At 46.4% G+C, this 20,544-nt stretch overlaps 1 protein-coding gene across 12 annotated transcripts in view; it reads left to right on the plus strand.

Moving 5' to 3' along the window:
- The window catches only part of KLC1 (kinesin light chain 1), a 113,237-nt gene that overhangs the window by 9,969 nt on the left and 82,724 nt on the right, over nt 1-20,544 (plus strand). For 10 of the 12 annotated variants that reach the window (XR_004044995.3, XR_011377279.1, XM_060295335.1 and 7 more), the window contains exons 2-3: nt 14,373-14,570; nt 15,268-15,331. Coding sequence is in view for 10 of the 12 variants with exons in the window: in XM_060295335.1 (XP_060151318.1) it covers nt 14,373-14,570; nt 15,268-15,331 (262 nt within the window). In the remaining 2 variants the exon portion in view is untranslated. Of the gene's footprint in view, nt 1-14,372; nt 14,571-15,267; nt 15,332-19,738; nt 20,401-20,544 lie in introns of those variants that run through there. The other 2 variants (XM_030883249.3, XM_030883255.3) reach the window with 2 other exon arrangements.

Here is a 20,544-nt window from a genome sequence, read left to right on the forward strand (position 1 = left end):
CTTGAGAAGAAAGTGTAATCTGCTGTTTTTGGATGGAATGTCCTATAAATATCAATTAAATCTCTCTGCTCTATTGTGTCATTTAAAGCTTGTGTGTCCTTATTAATTTTCCGTTTGGATGGTCTGTCCATTGGTGTAAGTGAGGTGTTAAATTTCCCCACTATGATTGTGTTACTGTCGATTTTCTCTTTTGTAGCTGTTAGCAGTTGCCTTATGTATTGAGGTGCTCCTATGTTGCGTGCATATATATTTATAATTGTTATATCTTCTTCTTGGATTGATCCCTTGATCATTATGTAGTGTCCTTCCTTGTCTCTCGTAACATTCTTTAGTTTAAAGTCTATTTTATCTGATATGAGTATAATTACTCCAGCTTTCTTTTGATTTCCATTTGCATGGAATATCTTATTCCATCCCCTCACTTTCAGTCTGTATGTGTCCGTAGGTCTGAAGTGGGTGTCTTGTAGACAGCATATATATGGGTCTTGTTTTTGTATCCATTCAGTGAGCCTGTGTCTTTTGGTTGGAGCATTTAATCCATTCACGTTTAAGGTAATTATCGATATGTATATTCCTATTATCATTTTGTTAATTGTTATGGGTTTTTTTTTGTAGGTCCTTTTCTTCTCTTGTGTTTCCCACTTAGAGAAGTTTCTTTAGCATTTGTTGTATAGCTGGTTTGGTGGTGCTGAATTGTCTTAGCTTTTGCTTGTCCGTAAAGCTTTTGATTTCTCCGTCAAATCTGAATGAGATCCTTGCCGGGTAGAGTAATCTTGGTTGTAGGTTCTTCCCTTTCATCACTTTAAATATATCATGCCACTCCTTCTGGCTTGTAGAGTTTCTGCTGAGAAATCAGCTGTTAACCTTATGGGAGTTCCCTTGTATGTTATTTGTCGTTTTTCCCTTGTTGCTTTCAATAATTTTTCTTTGTCTTTAATTTTTGTCAGTTTGATTACTATGTGTGTCAGCATGTTTCTCCTTGGGTTTATCCTGCCTGGGACTCTCTGCGCTTCCTGGACTTGGCTGGCTATTTCCTTTCCCATGTTAGGGAAGTTTTCGACTATAATCTCTTCAAATATTTTCTCGGGTCCTTTCTCTCTCTCTTCTCCTTCTGGGACCCCTATAATCCGAATATTGTTGTGTTTAATGTTGTCCCAGAGGTCTCTTAGGCTGTCTTCATGTCTTTTCGTTCTTTTTTCTTTATTCTGTTGCACAGCAGTGAATTCCACCATTCTGTCTTCCAGGTCACTTATCTGTTCTTCTGCCTCAGTTATTCTGCTATTGATTCCTTCTGGTGTATTTTTCATTTCAGTTATTGTATTGTTTATCTCTGTTCGTTTGTTAATTCTTCTAGGTGTTTGTTCTTTAATTCTTCTAGTCTTTGTTAAACATTTCTTGCATCTTTTCGGTCTTTGCCTCCATTCTTTTTCCGAGGTCCTGGATCATCTTCACTATCATTATTCTGAATTCTTTTTGGAAGGTTGCCTATCTCCACTTCGTTTAGTTGTTTTTTCTGGGGTTTTATCTTGTTCCCTCATCTGGTACAAAGTCCTCTGCCTTTTCGTTTTGTCTGTCTTTCTGTGAGAGTGGTTTTCCTTCCACAGACTGCAGGATTGTAGTTCTTCTTGCTTCTGCTGTCTGCCCTCTGGTGGATGAGGCTATCTAAGAGGCTTGTGCAAGCTTCCTGATGGGAGGGACTGGTGGTGGGTAGAGCTGGCTGTTGCTCTGGTGGGCGGAGCTCAGTAACACTTTAAACCGCTTGTCTGCTGATAGGGCTGGGTTCCCTCCCTGTTGGTTGTTTGGCCTGAGGCGACCCAGCACTGGAGCCTACCTGGGCTCTTTGGTGGGGCTAATGGCGGACTCTGGGAGGGCTCATGCCAATGAGTACTTCCCAGAACTGCTGCTGCCAGTGTCCTTGTCCCCACGGTGAGCCACAGCCACCCCCTGCCTCTGCAGGAGACCCTCCAACACTAGCAGGTAGGTCTGGTTCAGTCTCCTGTGGGGTCGCTGCTCCTTCCCCTGGGTCCTGATGCACGCACTACTTTGTGTGTGCCCTCCAGGAGTGGAGTCTCTGTTTCCCCCTGTCCTGTTGAAGTCCTGCAGTCAAATCCCACTAGCCTTCAAAGTCTGATTCTCTAGGAATTCCTCCTCCCGTTGCCGGACCCCCAGGTTGGGAAGCCTGCCGTGGGGCTCAGAACCTTCACTCCAGTGGGTGGACTCCTGTGGTATAAGTGTTCTCCAGTTTGTGAGCCGCCCACCCAGCGGTTATGGGATTTGATTCTGTTGTGATTGTGCCCCTCCTACCGTCTCATTGCAGCTTCTCCTTTGTCTTTGGATGTGGGGTATCTTTTTTGGTGAGTTCCAGTGTCTTCCTGTCGATGATTGTTCAGCAGTTAGTTGTGATTCTGGTCCCCTTCCTTTTTTTAAAGCAGTTTATCCGGGGCTGCTGAGGGGAGTCTGTCCTTTGGAGTTTCTCAGAGTCTGGATTTTGCTGATTGCGTCCCGTGGTGTAATTTAACGTGATCCTCTGACCTGTGTGTTTCCTGTAAACAGACAGCTGCACTCTACAGCCTTGACCTCATGTGGATTTGACTTTTTTATTTCTGAGAAGACTGCTTCATTGGTTATTGATTTTCTGATGTTAAACCAACCTTGCACTCCAGTATAAACCCAGCTTGGTCCTGATGCTATGGCCCTTTTGTGTACTGCTGAATTCAGTGTGCTGCTTTGTCTAGCATCCGTCTAGAATGACAGGCTGGGGGCGCCAACCATCCAGAAGGGAAAGGCTTTCAGTTCCCATCCCAGGAGGGTTAGGACTCTAGACCAGGAAACACGCCGAGAACGCTGAATCTGGCCAACATTTGTTCCGTTCACTGTTGCCCGTTGGTTTCCCCAGTGTCTGGCAGTGAAACTTTAGCTCAGAGAGGAGCTTTGTGTTGTGTACAGGCACTTCTGGGAAGGAAGGCACTGGATAAAAAGGTCTCCCACTCCAAATCCCGGCTTCTAGAAGGACAGGCCCCAGGGTGGGAGTGTGCTGGCAGAGCTCTGGAGCCTGCTGCAAGGCAGAAGGGATGGAGAGCCAGGCTGGGCCTGCAGAGCTGAACAAGGAGAGGCCTGGTGTGGGGCTGCCCAGCTTGGCAGTTTACAGTTACAGAGAAAAAACTGGAAGGTTCATCACCACCCCACCCCCCAGTAATGAAAACTCAGTGTGACCAGTAAGAACATGTGTGGCCCTCCGCGGAGCTGTCAGGTCTGGCACGCCTTCCCACGCACATCCCTGCCCCTCCAGGCCTCAGGAAGCTGTGCACTGTATGCTTTTGCTGGAAGAACCATAAATTATGGTAATTATTCAAACCTCAAAGGGATTCTTTCTTTTCCTCCCCCAAGCCCCTTCTTCTCCCTTTTAAATAGCAGTTCTTGGGTGAACAAAGACAGAATGTATGTTTATAGGGGAGAGTAGAAGGACTACTTCTGCCATAATTGAAGATGCAGTCTCTCAGATTATAGTGGAAAACTGAGGATGATTGAAGGAGTTGGTTCACAGAGTTCACATAGGAACTGTGAAGTAGTTTGTAAGCAATGACTAAAAGATGCGTGTGGGGAGGTGACTGAATACCCCGGCTCCTCTGAGCTTGCCTTGGTGCGCATGGGCAGCTGGGGTGGCTTCTTTAGCATTTCTTGATAGGGAACCTGTAAGAATAGATGGGGTACAGTTCTGGGAGATAGTAAGGCAGGTAAACAGGTGCAGTTAGGGTGGAACCTGCCCCTTTGTCTCCTTGCTGCTGGCAGAGCTGACGTCTCCAAGGGGTGTTGTGCAGCCTCCCCAGCTTGGAGGAGGGGAAGGAACCCCATCTTGCAACAGAAGTTCACAGCAGGGGACCCAGGCTGGCTCCGTTTCTGTCTCCACTCACTGGATCCCTTTGTGTGAATCACCTTCAATTTCTAAGAATATCTGAATACAACAGATGCAAAGGCTGTGTGGGAAAAGTCCAGAAATACTTGCAGAAAAGTAGGGTTTTTTTCTTAAAAGCTTTTTTTTCTTCTTCTTTTTTTTTCTTAAAAGCTTTTTTAAAAGAAAAGGAAAATGTGGTAACCGTATATTATTCTTAGAATGATGGATAAAACATTAAAGATCTATGTGTTACGGTCCTGCCATTTTTTTTTTTTTTTTGCGGCACGCGGGCCTCTCACTGTTGTGGCCTCTCCCGTTGCGGAGCACAGGCTCCGGACGCGCAGGCTCAGCGGCCATGGCTCACAGGCCCAGCCGCTCCGCGGCATGTGGGATCCTCCCGGACCAGGGCACGAACCCGTGTCCCCTGCATCGGCAGGCGGACTCTCAACCACTGCGCCACCAGGGAAGCCCCTGCCTTTACTTTCTAAAAAGGATTATTAAGTCAGTCTAGTATCAAGTCAGTATATTTCAGCCCTGCTGGCGAGGAGCATAGTTTCAGGTCTTAGGTAGCAGATCAGGATGCCTTTCTGCTAGTGGGGCCCTATCACTTTCACACACGAAGGATGAGTTCAGTCCCTTCTTGGGGACTTGCTGGCCCTTCATTTAGAACTTTCCACTCTGGCTGTGCCTCTTACGGCTCAGCTTTGCTTCCCAGTGACAACAAGAGAGACACTCTTTAGAAGAACTAGACAAAAGTAAAAATGGTCAAAGATAAAGATGTTTGAGTCTGCAAGAAGAAATGAAATAGCCATGCTGAACTGGTCAGTAGGGTGTAGTAGACCGGTGTGGAGTGTGAACTGGCCACTCAGAGGTGACAGCTATGCCTAGGCTCCCCGTCTCCCTCTGTCCCTCTCCAGCAGCCGGTCAGCCTGGCTTTCCACTTCCCCTGCAGCTCTGACGTGTCCATCTGCAACAGTGCCTCCCTGTTCTTCCACCACGTGTAAGTCGTACTCCAGAACACTCAGCCACTCAATGTGCTTCTGCTTCTCTGATTATACAGCCTTTGAGAGTTTACTGGAAGACCTAGAAACTCGTCAAGAACTAGCAGTTACATAAGGAACACTCTTGGCGGTGATGGCTTCTGGCTCCCTCAGAACTTCTCAACATTCTGGTGCTAGTTATCAGTGATTGCCATATCGAGTTAAACTTTGCTAGGGACTTCCCTGGTGGTCCAGTGGTTTAGAATCCACCTGCCAATTCAGGGGGCACGTGTTCGATCTGTGGTTGGGGAACTAAGATCCCGCATGCCACCGGGCAACTAAGCCCTCCTGCCACAGTTACTGAGCCCACGCGCTCTGGAACCCGTGCGCCACAACGAAAGATACCACATGCTGCAGCTAAGACCCGACACAGCCCAAAATAAATAAATTAAATAAATAAATATTTAAAAAAATCTTTGCTAGATGTTTCTCCACCAAATCGTTCACGTAAATCAAGCTTTTTGAAGATGAAGGGATTTCTCTGCATAAGCGTAGAGAAAGTGAACAGGAAAGATTTTTAACAACTGGGAAGAACATTCCTCCAACAAGTGCTTGTTACAACCAGAGAGATGCAGTTTCTGCCCCCATGGGCTTGCAGTCTAGTAGGGGAAACATGTGTTTCCTCACGTCACCAGGGGGCTCAGGATGCCCTGGAGATGCGCCATGGAGCCTGAAGCCAGTGAAGGGGACGAGATGAGAGGGATTCAGGGAGGACATAAGTAGAGTTCCCGAGGACGGTCAGAAATCAGCTGTCCTGTTATTAAAGGAAGTTCCGGTGGGTGGACGGGGAAGCAGAGATGGGGCAGGCCTGGCCTGCTAGACCACAGTGAGGATTTTAGACTTTATCCTGAGGGTAATGAGTAGTCGCTGACGGTTTTTAAGAAAAGAAGTAGCACGGTTAGGTTGAATGATTTGGAGTGATCGCTCTGGCTGCAGTCTGGAGAATCGGTGGGTGTAGGGTGGGCCTCTGGAGGCAGTTGGAGCTGCACGCACTAGCTGACTGCAGAATTGAAGTGGAGCCTTCAGCCTGCCGCGGAAGCCCGAGGCCCGGGGCAGCTGGCACAGGAGGTAGTCGGAGCCGCTGCAGGTGCAGCTGTTTGAACCCTTCAAGGGCCTGGTGGGAGGGTGCCAGAGTTAAGTGCTGCTTGGGCCTGGAAATCTGTAAGCTTATTCCCTGGGCCACAGAGAAGAAGGCTTCTCAAAAGATAGTACTTGACTCCCTTTAACTTTCATCAGCTGTAGGCTCTTGCATCTTCTGCAGCTGTGAGAAAAATTCATCTTAATAAAAATGTTTGCATCAATCATGAAATAAGCTAGCATGAAGCACGGAGAAGGTTTTAGTTCTAGCAGCTTCTTCTCCAGAAGTCTGAAGGTAATAAAAGAAAAAGTAAAATAAAGTATTGGAAGCAGCAGAGCCTGCTAATATTCATTGCTCAGAAATGAGGCTAATTAGAATTCTTATGGCAAAAACTGCACACAGAGTATTTTAGAAAATATTTTAAAAAATTTCTTTTCCTTACTAGTTTTCTAATACACACACACTTATATTTGCTTGTTCTAGACGACAATAACTACAGGAAACAAACTTTATTATGTTGATAATTTTGGACGTTCTATTAAGTTTCTTCTATATCCTCATAAATATCTTTAGGAAAATTAAAAACATTTTTAGGCATTTAAACTAATGGTGTAAATTTTAGCTCTCTAAAGAGTACTGAAGGGACTTCCGTGGTGGTCCAGTGGCTAAGGCAACGCGCTCCCAATGCAGGGAGCCCAGGTTCGATCCCTGGTCAGCTAACTAGATCTCTCACAGTGCAACTAAGAGCCAGCACAGCCAAATAAATCTTTTTTAAAATAAAAATAAATAAATAGTACTAAACGGTAACAAAATAAGCCACCCCGAAATAGGCCACTTTGGCATAAAGATTATTTTGAGCTAAAAGCACTTGAAAGACAGCAGGTGCAAGAAGGGCACTGTGACCGCCCCCTGCTCTTCCTTTAGGCAGGAGATAAACCTCCCGCGTGAAAGCTGCCTTTCGTAAATCAGGAACAAAATGTGTTCTTATCACCAGAGAGCGAAAAAGGTCTGTGCAAACGGGTCTTGGTAAAATAACTCTTACCTTCCTTTAGTCTCCCCATAGATTTTAGTCCCTCTTCCACAGTGGGAACTTTTTGTTCAGCCTGGTATATAGGCAGTTGGGCCTATCTGCTTTTTGGGGTCTTCATTTTCCTATGGGTGCTCCCATGTGTACATTAAAAAATCTATATTGTTTTCTTTTGTTAATCTGTTTTATGTTAGTTTGACTCTCAGGCCCGTTTAGAGACTCTCAGAGAGGAGAGGAAGAGTTTGCCTCCTTTACTAAAGGTTGGATTGTAACTGTCTCTGCTTCTGAGGTTATTTGCATCTATTTCTACCATACCTATATGGCAGAAATAACATATAATGGTATTTCTGCACATCTTTTCCCAACTCCTTGTTCAGTAACATCACGTTGCTAGCTTGAAGTTGTCCATGGTGGAAGTCATTGCACTATGGAAATTGGCAAATTTTCCAAATCAGGGCTTGACTTACTGTTTTGTTGATGGTCCAGACTTAGGAAAGTGAAGGATGAAATGTTAGTACACTTGACCCTTGAACAATGCGTGTTTGAACTTCGCAGATCCACTTACGCTCAGATTTTTTTCTGTAGTACTATATACTCTCAGGTTGGTTCAGTCTGCAGATGTGGCACCTCTGATATGGAGGGCCGACTGTAAAGTTGTATGCAAATTTTTGACTGTATGGAGGGTCGGCACCCCGACCCCTAAGTTGTTTGAGGGTCAACTGTAATGTGGATTAAATTAAGAAGTATATCTTGGGACTTCCTGGTGGTCAAGTGGTTAAGACTCCATGCTCACAATGCAGGGGCCCAGGTTCGCTCCCTGGTCAGGGAACTAGATCCCGTGTGCCACAACTAAGACCTGGCACAGCCAAATAAATAAATAAATACTAAAAAAAAAAAAAAAAAAAAGTAGTGTATCTTGTCGGTTGACATCATATTGTGAATAAACCAAATTGAGAAAATATTCTTCCAGTATTTGAAAGCTGTTATCCATTTCATCAAAGAAATCATTTGTGGACTTCCCTGGTGGCGCAGTGGTTAAGAGTCCGCCTGCCAATACAGGGGACATGGGTTCAAACCCTGGTCCGGGAAGATCCCACATGCTGCGGAGCAACTAAGCCTGTGTACCACAACTAGTGAGCATGCACTCTAGAGCCCATACGCCTAGAGCCCGTGCTCCTCAACAAGAGAAGCCACCGCAATGAGAAGCCCGCGCACCGCAACAAAGAATAGCCCCCGCTTGCCACAAGCAGAGAAAGCCAGCGTGCAGCAACGGAGACCCAACGCAGCCAAAAATAAATAAATAACAAAAGAAAATCATTTGTGTCCTTGACAAATAGGTGAGGTCAGTAGGTCTTGTTCACCCTTAATTAATTAATTACAAAAAAAAATCATTTGTGTCCTTGACAAATAGATGAGGTCAGTAGGTCTTGTTCACCCTACTTTTTTTTTTTTAATTAATTAATTTATTTTTGGCTGCGTTGGGTCTTCATTGCTGCACACGGGCTTTCTCTAGTTGCAGCGAGCGGGGGCTACTCTTTGTTGCAGTGTGCGGGCTTCTCATTGCGGTGGCTTCTCTTGTTGAGGAGTACGGGCTCTAGGCGCGCAGGCTTCAGTAGTTGCGGCACACCGGCTCAGTAGTTGTGGCTCACGGACTCTAGAGCACAGGCTCAGTAGTTGTGGCAGACAGGCTTAGTTGCTCCGTGGCATGTGGGATCTTCCCTGACCAGGGCTCGAACCCGTGTCCCCTGCACTGGCAGGCAGATTCTCAACCCCTGTGCCACCAGGGAAGCCCCCACCCTACTTCTTAATATCAAATCACCTTTGTGTCCTAAGTATTATATGCTTACTAATTAGTCACCTGCAACCAGGGTTTGGCTATTAATACCAAATTTAGCAAAAATCAGTGAAGGAACTGCAATGAGATACCACTTCGTACCCGCTAGAATGGCTGTCATTTTAAAACATGGACAATAGCAGGTGTTGGTGGGAATGTAAAATGATGCAGCCACTTCGGAAAACAGTTCGGCAGTTCCTCAAAGTGTTAAACAGAGTCACCATATGACCCAGCAATGCTACTCCTATATATACACCCAAGAGAATTGAAAACATATGTCCACACAAAACTCTGTACACAAATGTTCATAGCAGCATTATTTATGATAGCCAAAAAGTGGAAACAACCCGAATGTTCTCAGCTGATAAATGGATAAACAAAATGTGTTTATATCCACACTATGGACTGTCACTCAGCCATAAAAAGAAGTGAAGTATTGGCAACACACACTACAGCTTGGATGAACCTGGAAAACATGTTTGGTGAAAGAAGCCAGTCACAAAAGAGCACGTTGTATGATTTCATTTACATGAAATACATAGAACAGGCAAATCCATGGAGTCGTGGTTGCCAGGGACTGGGGGAGGGGAAGAATGGGGAGTGACTGCTCTTGGGTGCGGGGTTTCTTTCGGGGGTGATGAAAATGTTCCAGAATTAGTAATAATAGTTGCCCAGCTCTGTGAACATGCTAAAAACACTGAATTGTATACATTAAAAGGGTTAATTTTATAGTAATACTGTTTTTTAAAAAAATATTTATTTATTTGGCTGTGTAGGGTCTTAGTTGCGGCATGTGGGATCTAGTTCCCTGACCAGGGATCAAACCCAGACCCCTGCATTGGGAGCGCGGAGTCTTAGCCACTGCGCCACCGGGGAAGTTCCTGTAGTATGTGAATTATATATCACTAAAGTTGTTAAAAATTAATGAAAGCAGTTTGTGAGAATCGGCTATGTAAAATTTATGAGGAAAGGTATCGTATGTTTTATTATTATTTGTAAAGTAAAGTATTGTAAAGTGTGTGCTGCACATCCTGATATCAGTGAAGTTATAACCACATGCGTCCCCCAGCCATTAAACATTTAAGGGCACACCACTGCCCGGGGGGCGGCTCCATCCACTGGTTCCTCAACGCTGTCCCCAGGCCTTCTCCCGTTCCTCTGTCCCTGCAGCCCCCATACCGCCACAGCCTCAGAGAATGGCTCTTCCTCTCCACCCCCTCAGAGTGGTCATGTCCCCCCAGAACAGGCCTGAAGGACCCTTCCTTGCATTCCCCTGGGACCTCCTCCAGCTTCTTAAGCTCCATTACTGATGTGTAAATTTGAGTGAATTTTAGGGCATATTCTACTTGTCACCAAATCTTTAACTCATTACTACATAGGTTCTTTTTAGTGATTGGACATTTTCTATCAATTTTTTTTTTTTTTTTTTGTCTGCGTTGGGTCTTTGTTGCTGCGCGCAGGCTTTTCTCTAGTTGCGGTGAGCGGGGGCTACTTTTTGTTGGCGGTGCGCGGGCTTCTCATTGCGGTGGCTTCTCGTTGCGGAGCATGGGCTCTAGGCGTGCGGGCTTCAGTAGTTGTGGCTCGTGGGCTCGGTAGTTGTGGCTCACAGGCTCTAGAGCCCAGGCTCAGTAGTTGTGGCTCACGGGCTAGTTGCTCCGCGATACGTGGGATCTTCCCGGACCAGGGTTGAACCCGTGTCCCCAGCATTGGCAGGTGGATTCTTAACCACTGCGCCACCAGGCAAGGCCTCTATCAGTCTTTTTTTCTCCCCAGTCAAATGCTGTATTCTGGGCTTCCCTGATGCAGGGGATACGGGTTCGTGCCCCGGTCTGGGAAGATCCCACATGCCGCGGAAAGGCTGGGCCCGTGAGCCATGGCCGCTGAGCCTGCGCATCCGGAGCCTGTGCTCCGCAACGGGAGACGCCACAACAGTGAGAGGCCTGCGTACCGCCAAAAAAAAATAAAAAATGCTGTTTGCTTTTACATAATCTGTCAAGGGTCCTTAAAATTTTGAAATTTTGTTTAAAAGATACTTTTCTAGAAATGTTTTGAGAGTCTGAGGGAATCATATGTACTTTTCAACATTTCCTGCTCATTCACTTATTCTAGACTCAAAATAATTTTCTAAATAGTAAGCATTCCTTTTTTTAAAAGAATTATTTATTTATTTTTGGCTGCGCTGAATCTTTGTTGCGGCCCTCGGGCTCCTCTGGTTGTGGCGCTTAGTTGAGGTATGTGGGATCTTAGTTCCAGGGATTGAACCTGGGATCGAACCCAGGCCCCCTGCACTGGGAGCGTGGAGTCTTAACCACTGGACCACCAGCGAAGTCCCCAAATAGTAAGCATTCTAATGCTGAGCTGAACATGCCACAGATTTTTAATAAAATATTATAAATGCCAGTGTTGTCCTAAAGGCAGAGCTATAATGTGTTATAACTCAGAAACTCTGTGTTCTCAGGTGTAAGGAGAAGCTTTTTGCATGAGTGGATGTCCCTGCATATTTTGTAATATAACTTGACCTGCTGAACCCTGAGCGGTGATGGCAGAGCTGATGTAACCTCCTCAGGTGTTCTGTGGTCTGAACTATCCTCGCTAGGTGGCCACACCGAGCTTTGTAACCCACTTCCCAACCAAACCCGCTGCCATCCTTGTCATGTTTTAAATTCTTCCTATTTTTAAACTGCCTGGGAATTTAGAAGACTTAGGAAGGTCATAGCATCCAAGACAAGGAGAGGGCCGACGGGTAGTGCTGCATCTAGCAGTCTCCTTCAGTTAATGCCAAGTTCTTGGGATGCTCGGTGTAGGTTGGTGGTGCTTAGTGGCAGCCGTCAAAGCGAAAACTAACTGACTGTGTTTCCTGAAGAGTGACTTGGTTTCCTTTCTCAGTCTCCACTTGGTTCTTTACTCTAATTGTCCAGGGTTGAGTCCAGGGACCAGAAGATGGTCAGACCCACACCAGGGAGAGGAACGCTGAGGACTGTACACCAAGCTGAGCTTCTGCTTGGCCTCTCCTTTCCTCCCATGGTGCTCCTGCCAAGTGAGCCATTGCAAAACACGCAGCTGCACCTGGTTATCTGCATTAATTTCTGAAATGATTAGCTATTGAAGCTATGTTTTTCAAGTGAAATTATAAGTAAGCTGCTTACTGATAGAAAAAGAGCTGCTTTATCTTCAACTTTGCAAACCCTGCATCTCTATTTTTAGTTCCTTGGAAGTTGCAGCTTATAGTGGTGGTAGTGAAGTACTGAAGTATCCTAAACGAAGGGCCTTCTAAATGCAGAACTGTTAATTGTGCTCAATATAGTAATTTTGTATCTTTGTAAGTTTTACCACTCTTTTAATTGACTTTATTGGGGTGTAATGTATATATAGTAAAATGAGGGCACCCATTTCGAGTTTGATGAGTTGTGACAAATGTGTAACTCTGTGCATCACCACCCCAATAAGATCTAGAACATCACTCCAATCCCCTCCACCCCTCACTCTGGGCTACCATTGATCTGATTACTTTTTCTAGAATGTCACATAAGTGGAATCACATAGAACGTCCTCTTCGGTGCCTGGCTCTTTCGCTCTGTATGTTGTTTTGAGATCTGTCCGTGTTCCACCTGTCAGTGGCTCACTCCTCTGTGCTGCTGAGTAGTTTTCTGGTTGTTTCTGGAGGGAGGACTGGCGGGAGGCACTCCGATGTTCCGGAGGTAGACGTCGTGCTCAGTAGAGCTTTTGCTTTTTTAAAATCGGAGGACAGTTAATTTACAGTGTTGTGTTACCTTCGGGTGTACAGCAAAGTGATTTAGTTATACATTTTCCATTATAGGTAGAGCTTTCTTTTTCAAAAATAGGGTATAAGAGATTTCCAAACTGAATGTTATTTCCCCCCATGGACTGTGGTTACATTGATCTTTTAACAGACAAATGGATAGTCTTTTAATTACTCAGCTGATCTCTTTATTTTAATATCAGGTTTATTGAAGTCCAGTTCATATATAGTAAAATTCACTCCTGGCAGACATGTACGCCACAATTCAAGGTATCAATCACTTTCACCACCCCAGAAAATTCCTTTGTAGTCACCCCCTTCCCCTACCCCAGCACGTGTCTTTTCCAGGATGTCTTGGGAATAGAACCATCCAGTGTGCAACCTCTTTGGTGTGGCCTCTTCAATCCGCATAGTGCCTTTGAGATTCATCTGTGTTACCTGTAGTCTCCTCTGTTGTCGAGTAGTGTCTGTCACATGTATATGCCGTGCTGTGTTTTTCTGTTCATCAGTGGAAGGGTATTTCAGCTAATTCCAGATTTTGGCAGTTGTACATAAAGCCACTTTAAACAGTCATATCCAGGTTTTTGTGCGAACATGTGTACTCATGCATCTTGGATAAATAACCTGGGAAGGGGCTGCTGGGTTGTATGTTAGGTGTGTGTTTAATTTTATAACGGACTGCTGACTTTTTTCCCAAGTGGTTGTATCATTTTGCATTGCCATGAGCAATATTTAAGAACTCGATTGTTTTATGTCCTTGACAGCACTTGTTTTGGCAGATTTTTTTTTAGCCATATTAATAGGTGTATAGTGATATCTCATTGTGGTTTTGATTTGCATTCTCTAATGACTAATGATGTTGAGCTTTTTTTTTTTTTTTTTTTTTGTGGTACGCGGGCCTCTCACTGTTGTGGCCTCTCCCGTTGCGGAGCACAGGCTCCGGACGCGCAGGCTCAGCGGCCATGGTTCACAGGCCCAGCCGCTCCGCAGCATGTGGGATCTTCCCGGACCGGGGCATGAATCTGTGTCCCCTGCATCGACAGACGGACCCCCAACCGCTGCGCCACCTGGGAAGCCCGATGTTGAGCAATTTTTATGTGCTTTTATTTGTCATCTATATATCTTCTTCGGAAACTTTTATTTAAATATTTTGCCCAGTTTTATATTGGGTTGTGTGTTTTCTTATTATGGAGTTTTGAAAAGTCTATATATATTCTAGAAACAAGTCCTTTTACAGATTTGCATGTATTTTCTCCCAGTCTGTGGTTTGTCTTTGCATTTTCTTAATAGTGTCTTTAGGAGAACAGAAGAGTTTAACTTTGGTGTAGTCCAGTTCATCTATTTTCTTATTTTGTGGATTGTGCTTTTGGTGTTGTACGTAAGAAATCTTTGCCTAATCCAAGCTTGTAGAATTTTTACTGTTTTAGAAGTTTTATAGTTTTAGATTTTACATTTTACGTCTTTGATCCATTTTGCGTTAATTTTTATATATGATACAAAGCACAGGTTGACATTCTTTTTCTGCTTTAGTATGTTGAATTATTCCAGCACCATTGCTGAACATGTTTGGTGTAGTATTAATGTGAATGCTATTTATTATAGTTCTTTTAATTTGGATATTCCCTGGCACATAGTCTTAAAAAGAGGAAGCTGACAAGGGTCTTTAATAAATCTGGACTGTTCATTTTATAATACTAGAGATTCGTTAAGTTGTATAGTAACGCCATGCGTTTTGTTAAAGGTCTCAAGATTCTGCCCTCCAAGAAAATCTTGCCATGATTGGATAGGACCCCCAGATAAATATTCAAACCTTCGACCTGTTCACTTCTACATCCCTGAAAATGAATCACCATTGGAACAAAAGTTAAGAGAATTAAGACAAGAAACACAAGAATGGAACCAGCAGTTCTGGGCAAACCAGAATTTGACTTTTCTTAAGGTAAGTTTAGGTTTCGGGTCAGAATGAGAAATAATACAGTTGGCCACTTGGGGGTGCTAAATCTTTAGCATCTGCTTTGCCTTTCAGTTATCTGGCAGCATCTCATTGCCTCCCCGCCATACATACGTATGTGTGTATATATGCGTAGAATTTTAAAATCAGTATGTAACTGTAAAGAAGAAATATTGATCATTCACAGAATCACAGATCTTGAGACGTTCAAGGAAGTAAAGAGAGTAGCAGAGCCAGAACCAGAACTGCAGGTTCCACATGTATGTACGCTTGTGTGTGTGTGTTTATGAAATTATGGGTGTCTGGGATGCGTTGTCATTCTTCCTGAGAATTCAGGATTCTTAATAGCATACTCATAAAGAAACTACGAGAAAGGAGTATAAATATTGTAATCCAGAAGAAAGACTTAGGCGACACATGTTTACCCCTTTGGGCAGGCTAAGTCAAGTGGAGTTGCATTTATCAACAAACAGTGCCTCCCAAAGGTTATTAAACATCTCATTTTCAAATCCTATTTCAAGCATGAAACTTTTAACTAAGCTCAGATGGTTTAAAACAGGCTTTGAGATGGGCCACTTCTCAGGAAATCCACATCCAGATTTCTCCAGAACACTGAGAGCTGTGTCCTAGCCAAGGAAAAACGGAAAGATGAAGAAAGGGAATTCTGATAGCTGTCTTATTTTAGGAAAAAGAAAAATTTATTGACTCAAGACTAAAAGCCAAAGGCCTGGAACTGAGAGCTGAATCAGGTGAGTGAGTTCTTTTTCTGCCAACACTGGTTTTGTTTGAGTAACTATACGAGAAGGTGTGAAGAAAGAGTATTAGGGCCTCCCTGGCCGTCCAGCAGTTAAGACCCATACTCCCACTGCATGGGGCGCAGGTTCCACCCCTGGTCAGGGAACTAGATCCCATGTGCCTCTCGGCACAGCCCAAAAAAAAGAAACGAAAAAGAAAGGATGTTGAATGAAGTAGAGAAGCTCAGGGGGCAGGCCGTGGCTCCAGGGGCAGGCGCTCTGAGGCCGTGTCCTCGGTGGGACGCACGTCTGTCCTCCTCCCGCTCCCTCTCCTGTCTTTGGGTGAGGTCAGCCCTCTCGTCATTTTGGGTCATTCTGATCGATGACCTCTTTCTGACCTTTGGGCTTATATCCGAGGTCCCATGGCTTCAGCAGCCTCTGTCTCTTCTGCCCTGGCTTCTCTTCCCTGCTTCCTGATGGCAGTTCATGGTCCCACTGGCCATGAGCCGGAAACTGCAGAGTCATCCTGGAAGCCCCTCCCCACCCCTTCATCCTTCATCTCTCCACCAGATTTACCTCTTAGGTGTTTCTCAGCACCTTTGCTACTCCCTGTCCTTTTTTTTTAAAAAATAAATTTATTTTTATTTATTTATTTTTGGCTGCGTTGGGTCTTTGTTGCTGTGCACAGGCTTCCTCTAGTTGTGGCTTGCGGGATTTAGAACACAGGCTCAGTAGTTGTGGTGCATGGGCTTAGTTGCTCGGTGGCATGTGGGATCTTCCTGGCCCAGGGCTTGAACCCATGTTCTCTGCATTGGCAGGCAGATTCTTAACCACTGTGCCACCAGGGCAGTCCCTACTCCCTGTCCTTTAAACATGGCTTTAATTCTCTGCCTATTGCAGTATCTTCCTAATTGGTTCCCTGGCCCCCAGTCTTTAAATCAGGGGTCATTAGACTTTCTGTAAAGGGCTAGATAGTAAATAGTTTAGTCTCTCTGGGCCATATGGGTCTCTCCTTCAACTGGTCAGCTCTGCTGTTGTTCTGTGAAAGCAGCCATAGAAAATACGTAAATTAATGGGCGTGAACTTGTCCCAATAAAACTGTATTTACAAAATCAGCTGGTAGGCCAGATTTGGCCTACAGGCTGTAGTTTAGCAACTCATGCCTAAAATCCATTCTTTGCAGTGTAGCCAGTCTGTTCTACCCCAAATGCAGTTCTGACAGTTGCCACTCAGCTTAGGTTTTTCGATTTCCTGTGACAACAGAGTGACAGCCGTGCTCCTCCTTCTGGATTAGAGGCCTGCCCGGCCCCTGCCTGTTTTACTTGTTTTACCTGTTTCGTGTCTTGTTCCCCAGGCTGCGCGCTTCATGTGTCAGGGATGCAGACTGCATTCAGTTCCCTCTGCCTACCATGCTGTCCTTTCTTTTGGATGGAGAATCTAGTGCTCAGAATAACCTTTAATCATTTTCTCTCACTGTTGATGTTTGGCCTGAATAAGATTTTGTTCTGTTGGTTAAACAGGTGTCTACTGTCAGAACATTCTGATGGTAAACCTGAAATCGTTGACCCCCAAAGCCAGGTCTTTGTTGGGCTAAAGCACTGTGACTCTACCTGCTCGTGGTAGCCTTGCCTGGGCTCATTAGAATAGAGGTCTGGGGAGGATGGAGTTAGCCCCATGCTGGGCCCAGTCGTGTGCTGTCTGCTGCACGGGCCCCGCTGAGGGTCTGGGAGGGCAGGAGTGAGCAGGAAAAGGTGCTATGTCCTATCAGTTTTTGTTTGTTTTTTGTTTGTTTTTTTTGGGGGGGGCAGTAAATATTTTAATTTTATTTTTATGGTGACAGACAATTTTCAAGTTTACTTCCTTTTTTTTTTTTTTTAAATACAAAGCTAAACCACAAACAGGTACAACCAAGACATTTTATCTCCCATTTACACACTCCCATTGAATCCTCCTCCAATTGGCTGGCCGCTGAGCAGGCAAGTGTGGGGTGAGGGGAAGACTTTCTTAGGTAGCACCGTCCTTAGGCCAGGGGCCGGGGCATCGAGACGAGGACAGGCTCTCATCACGAAGCACAGAATGAGAGCCCCGACCTCAGGACTGTGCCCTTTGCACATATGTTCTGTTTCATTTCCCATGGTGAACCAATGAAGTAGGTGCTGTTACTTTTACCATTTTGTAGATGAGGATCCCGAGGGCAAGTTGTTTGACCAAAGTCACAGAGTGAGCAAGTGGAGGGGCCTAGGTCCTGACCTGGAGAGTGGGTTCCCAGGGAGGCCCACGGGCCACTGTCTTCTGTGAGTATCATGGGTTCCTACTGATGGCGTTACTGAGTGTTGAAAGACGGGCCTTAATTAGATTTCAGATTAGTTTGGTAAGAAAACAGGAAAGAGTATCTTGAGGAAAGGACTCATGAAGGGAGGTGCCCGCTCTGTCAGCTGTTTAAACAGTTACCAGGCTGCAGTGATAGAAATGGGGGCGGGGGGACAGGTGTGTCACCCCCGTGGGCCAGAGCACGCATGTGTAAAACCTGAGTGCAGGGGTCTCGCAGAACCCAGGAAAGAGGAGTTACATTTAATAAATGATGTTGGAGAAACTAATTATTTTAGGCCCAAAAGGATAAATTTAGATTCATGCTCCCTGTAATACAAATGTATTCCATGTTTTTTTTTTTTTTTTCTGTACGCGGGCCTCGCACTGTTGTGGCCTCTCCCGTTGCGGAGCACAGGCTCCGGACGCACAGGCCCAGCGGCCATGGCTCACGGGCCCAGCCGCTCCGCGGCATGTGGGATCCTCCCGGACCGGGGCACGAACCGGTGTCCCCTGCATCGGCAGGCGGACTCTCAACCGCTGCACCACCTGGGAAGCCCACAAATGTATTCCAAACGGATGAAAAAGTTAATTATTAAAAATCAGTTGTTTATGGAGTAAAAAGTTAAGTACATCGCTCCTAGTTGTAGAAAGTCTAACGATAAAAGTGACCCTCCATTATCTGGAGGAGTGATGATTCCCTGAGCTTGACAGTAAAGGTAGAAAGATTCAGGAACGTGAAAACTGACAATGTCTGGATTAGTCAGGACTCCCTTTGATCTGTCCTCCTGGAAAGGAGAGTTTGCTGAGGGGACACGAAGTGGCTCAGACCCAGGACCAGGGGAGAGCCGGGCCCAGGCACGGCCTGCACTCAGACGCCGGCACTAGAGGGAACCCAGGACATCCTCCCTCCTCTCGTTTCACCTCCTCTCTGCCCCACTGCTTCAGCCTTCTGTTGCTGTAAACAGGCTTTTTCCACCTCAGTTTATACCTCCCAGGTCCAAGGAAGTAGCCAGACTGAGGCTCTGCCCAGGCGGGGTTCTGTTGAAGGAGTGAGGCTGCTCCACAGACAGTGCCCAGCAAACCCGAGGGCCAGGCAAAGGGGTCCACGTCCAGGAATCACATTAAACGTGAACGGCAGGTGGCGGGAGGCGTTTGTGGCAGAGATGAAGAGGCGTGTGGACTTTATGAAAAGCCTTAACAACTTTGTAGAAATAGCAAAACACCTGCAGATGAATAATGTGACTACAAGAAAAACTCCTCAAACTAAATTTCACAGTGTGTATTAAAACAGCACCTAGGCCTTGTTTTATGCTTACTGAACTCAAGATGTTTTCCCAGCTCCTTTTCCAGAAGGATTTAGTTGCATGAAGTACGCATAGGCCAAGAAGCGGGGAAATTATGGCCACTGAGTATCTAAGAATTCATCCTGTGGGAAAACATGGGAAGACTCACTCTGTTCTTGCAGCGTTGTCTCTCACTGCCGAACAGTGGAGAGTACCTCAATATCCGGCCACTGCAGGTTACATAGGCTGAGGTGGCCCACTGCGCACTGGATGTTCACTGGAGTATTCTGCAGCAGTCTAGGACATTATTGACTTAATTTCAAGTGCGAAAAGTAGAATGCCATGATGTCAGCGCTGCCTGCCCCCGATTAAATCTCGTGTAAGCAGGCAGTGCTGTGGGAGGGCTCTTGCCTCGTTTCTTTCACTGCTGAAGTGTTTATGCAGCTGGAGTGGGTGCTATCAGGATGGATTTACTTTAAGTCAGCTGGTATTTAAGAAGCACCCACTCGGCTTTCGGTAAATGTGTAATAGATTAGATTGTTCTGCCTATCGTTCTTAGTATTACTAAAGCTCAGTGTCACACTGCAGTGCTGACAGGTGTGGAACCTGAATTACTTAGCAGACATTTATGGTGCGTCTGCTTTACGCTGAGCGCCACCTGGCAACGTTTGGGCAGGACACCAAACTAGACCAGTAGCTGAAGGTGGCACCCCGACCTGTCCTTAGAACCCTGGGGCGCCTGCTGTTCTGCCAGCGGCGGTGACGAGTGCGCCCCTCTGTGCCAGGCCCGTCCCACCTGCCGCCCTGACCGCGACTCGGTTTGTCTCAGAGCAGCCTTATGAGGTGTGCTGTTGTGATCTGCGTCCTGGAGCCCGGAGAAGCCACAGCCCGGCCGCAGGGCCGGCGAGGGACGGAAGCCCGGCCCGTGGAACCGCTGCCTGCGGGGCCAGGAGGACACGGCCCACCTGCTCAGCTCCTCTCGTCAGTGTGAGAGGCAGGGGAGGCCGGCTGGAGGACCGGCGGAACCTGCTTGAAGCTTAGGAGACGCCGTGCTCTGGGGCGCTCCCTGAAGCGAGAGCTCCGTTTGTGGCGCCCACATCGCGCTCCAGCCCTGCCTGCCCGTCTCCTCCCTCGCTCTGTTCAGCCGTGTCTCTGCCTCTCCGCACCCTTCATTTGCTCTGCCCATGCTGCTCCCCTTCTCCGCCCTGTGGAGTCCTAGCTGGCTGTCACCTTCCCTGGGAGCCTTTGGCTTCCCTCCCCGCCGCAGCCAGCTGGTTGTCCCTCTCTTTCCCCGATCGGCATCCACCCCTTGATTGATTCCAGGTATTTATTGAACACCTGCCACATCCCAGGCTAGTCCTGGGGACCAGCTGGGGACGAGACAGAGCCACGGCCTCGCCTTTGTGGAGCAGACCTCCTTGCGTGGGCCGGGAGGGTGACCAGCAGACAAGCAGCTCGGTGAACGCACTCTGCACTCCCGGGGTGTCGACCGCGGGGGAGAAAGAAGCCGGGGGGAGGGAAGGAGTGGCGTTTTCGCAGAGCGGGGGCAGAGGGGGAGGTTGGGAGAGGGTCTTCCAGGTGGAGGTCTCGAGGGCCAGCAGGAGGCCGGGTCAGAGGAGTGAGGATACATGGAAT

This window comes from Globicephala melas, chromosome 2 (genome assembly GCF_963455315.2).
Source record: "Globicephala melas chromosome 2, mGloMel1.2, whole genome shotgun sequence".
Taxonomy (NCBI): domain Eukaryota; kingdom Metazoa; phylum Chordata; class Mammalia; order Artiodactyla; family Delphinidae; genus Globicephala; species Globicephala melas.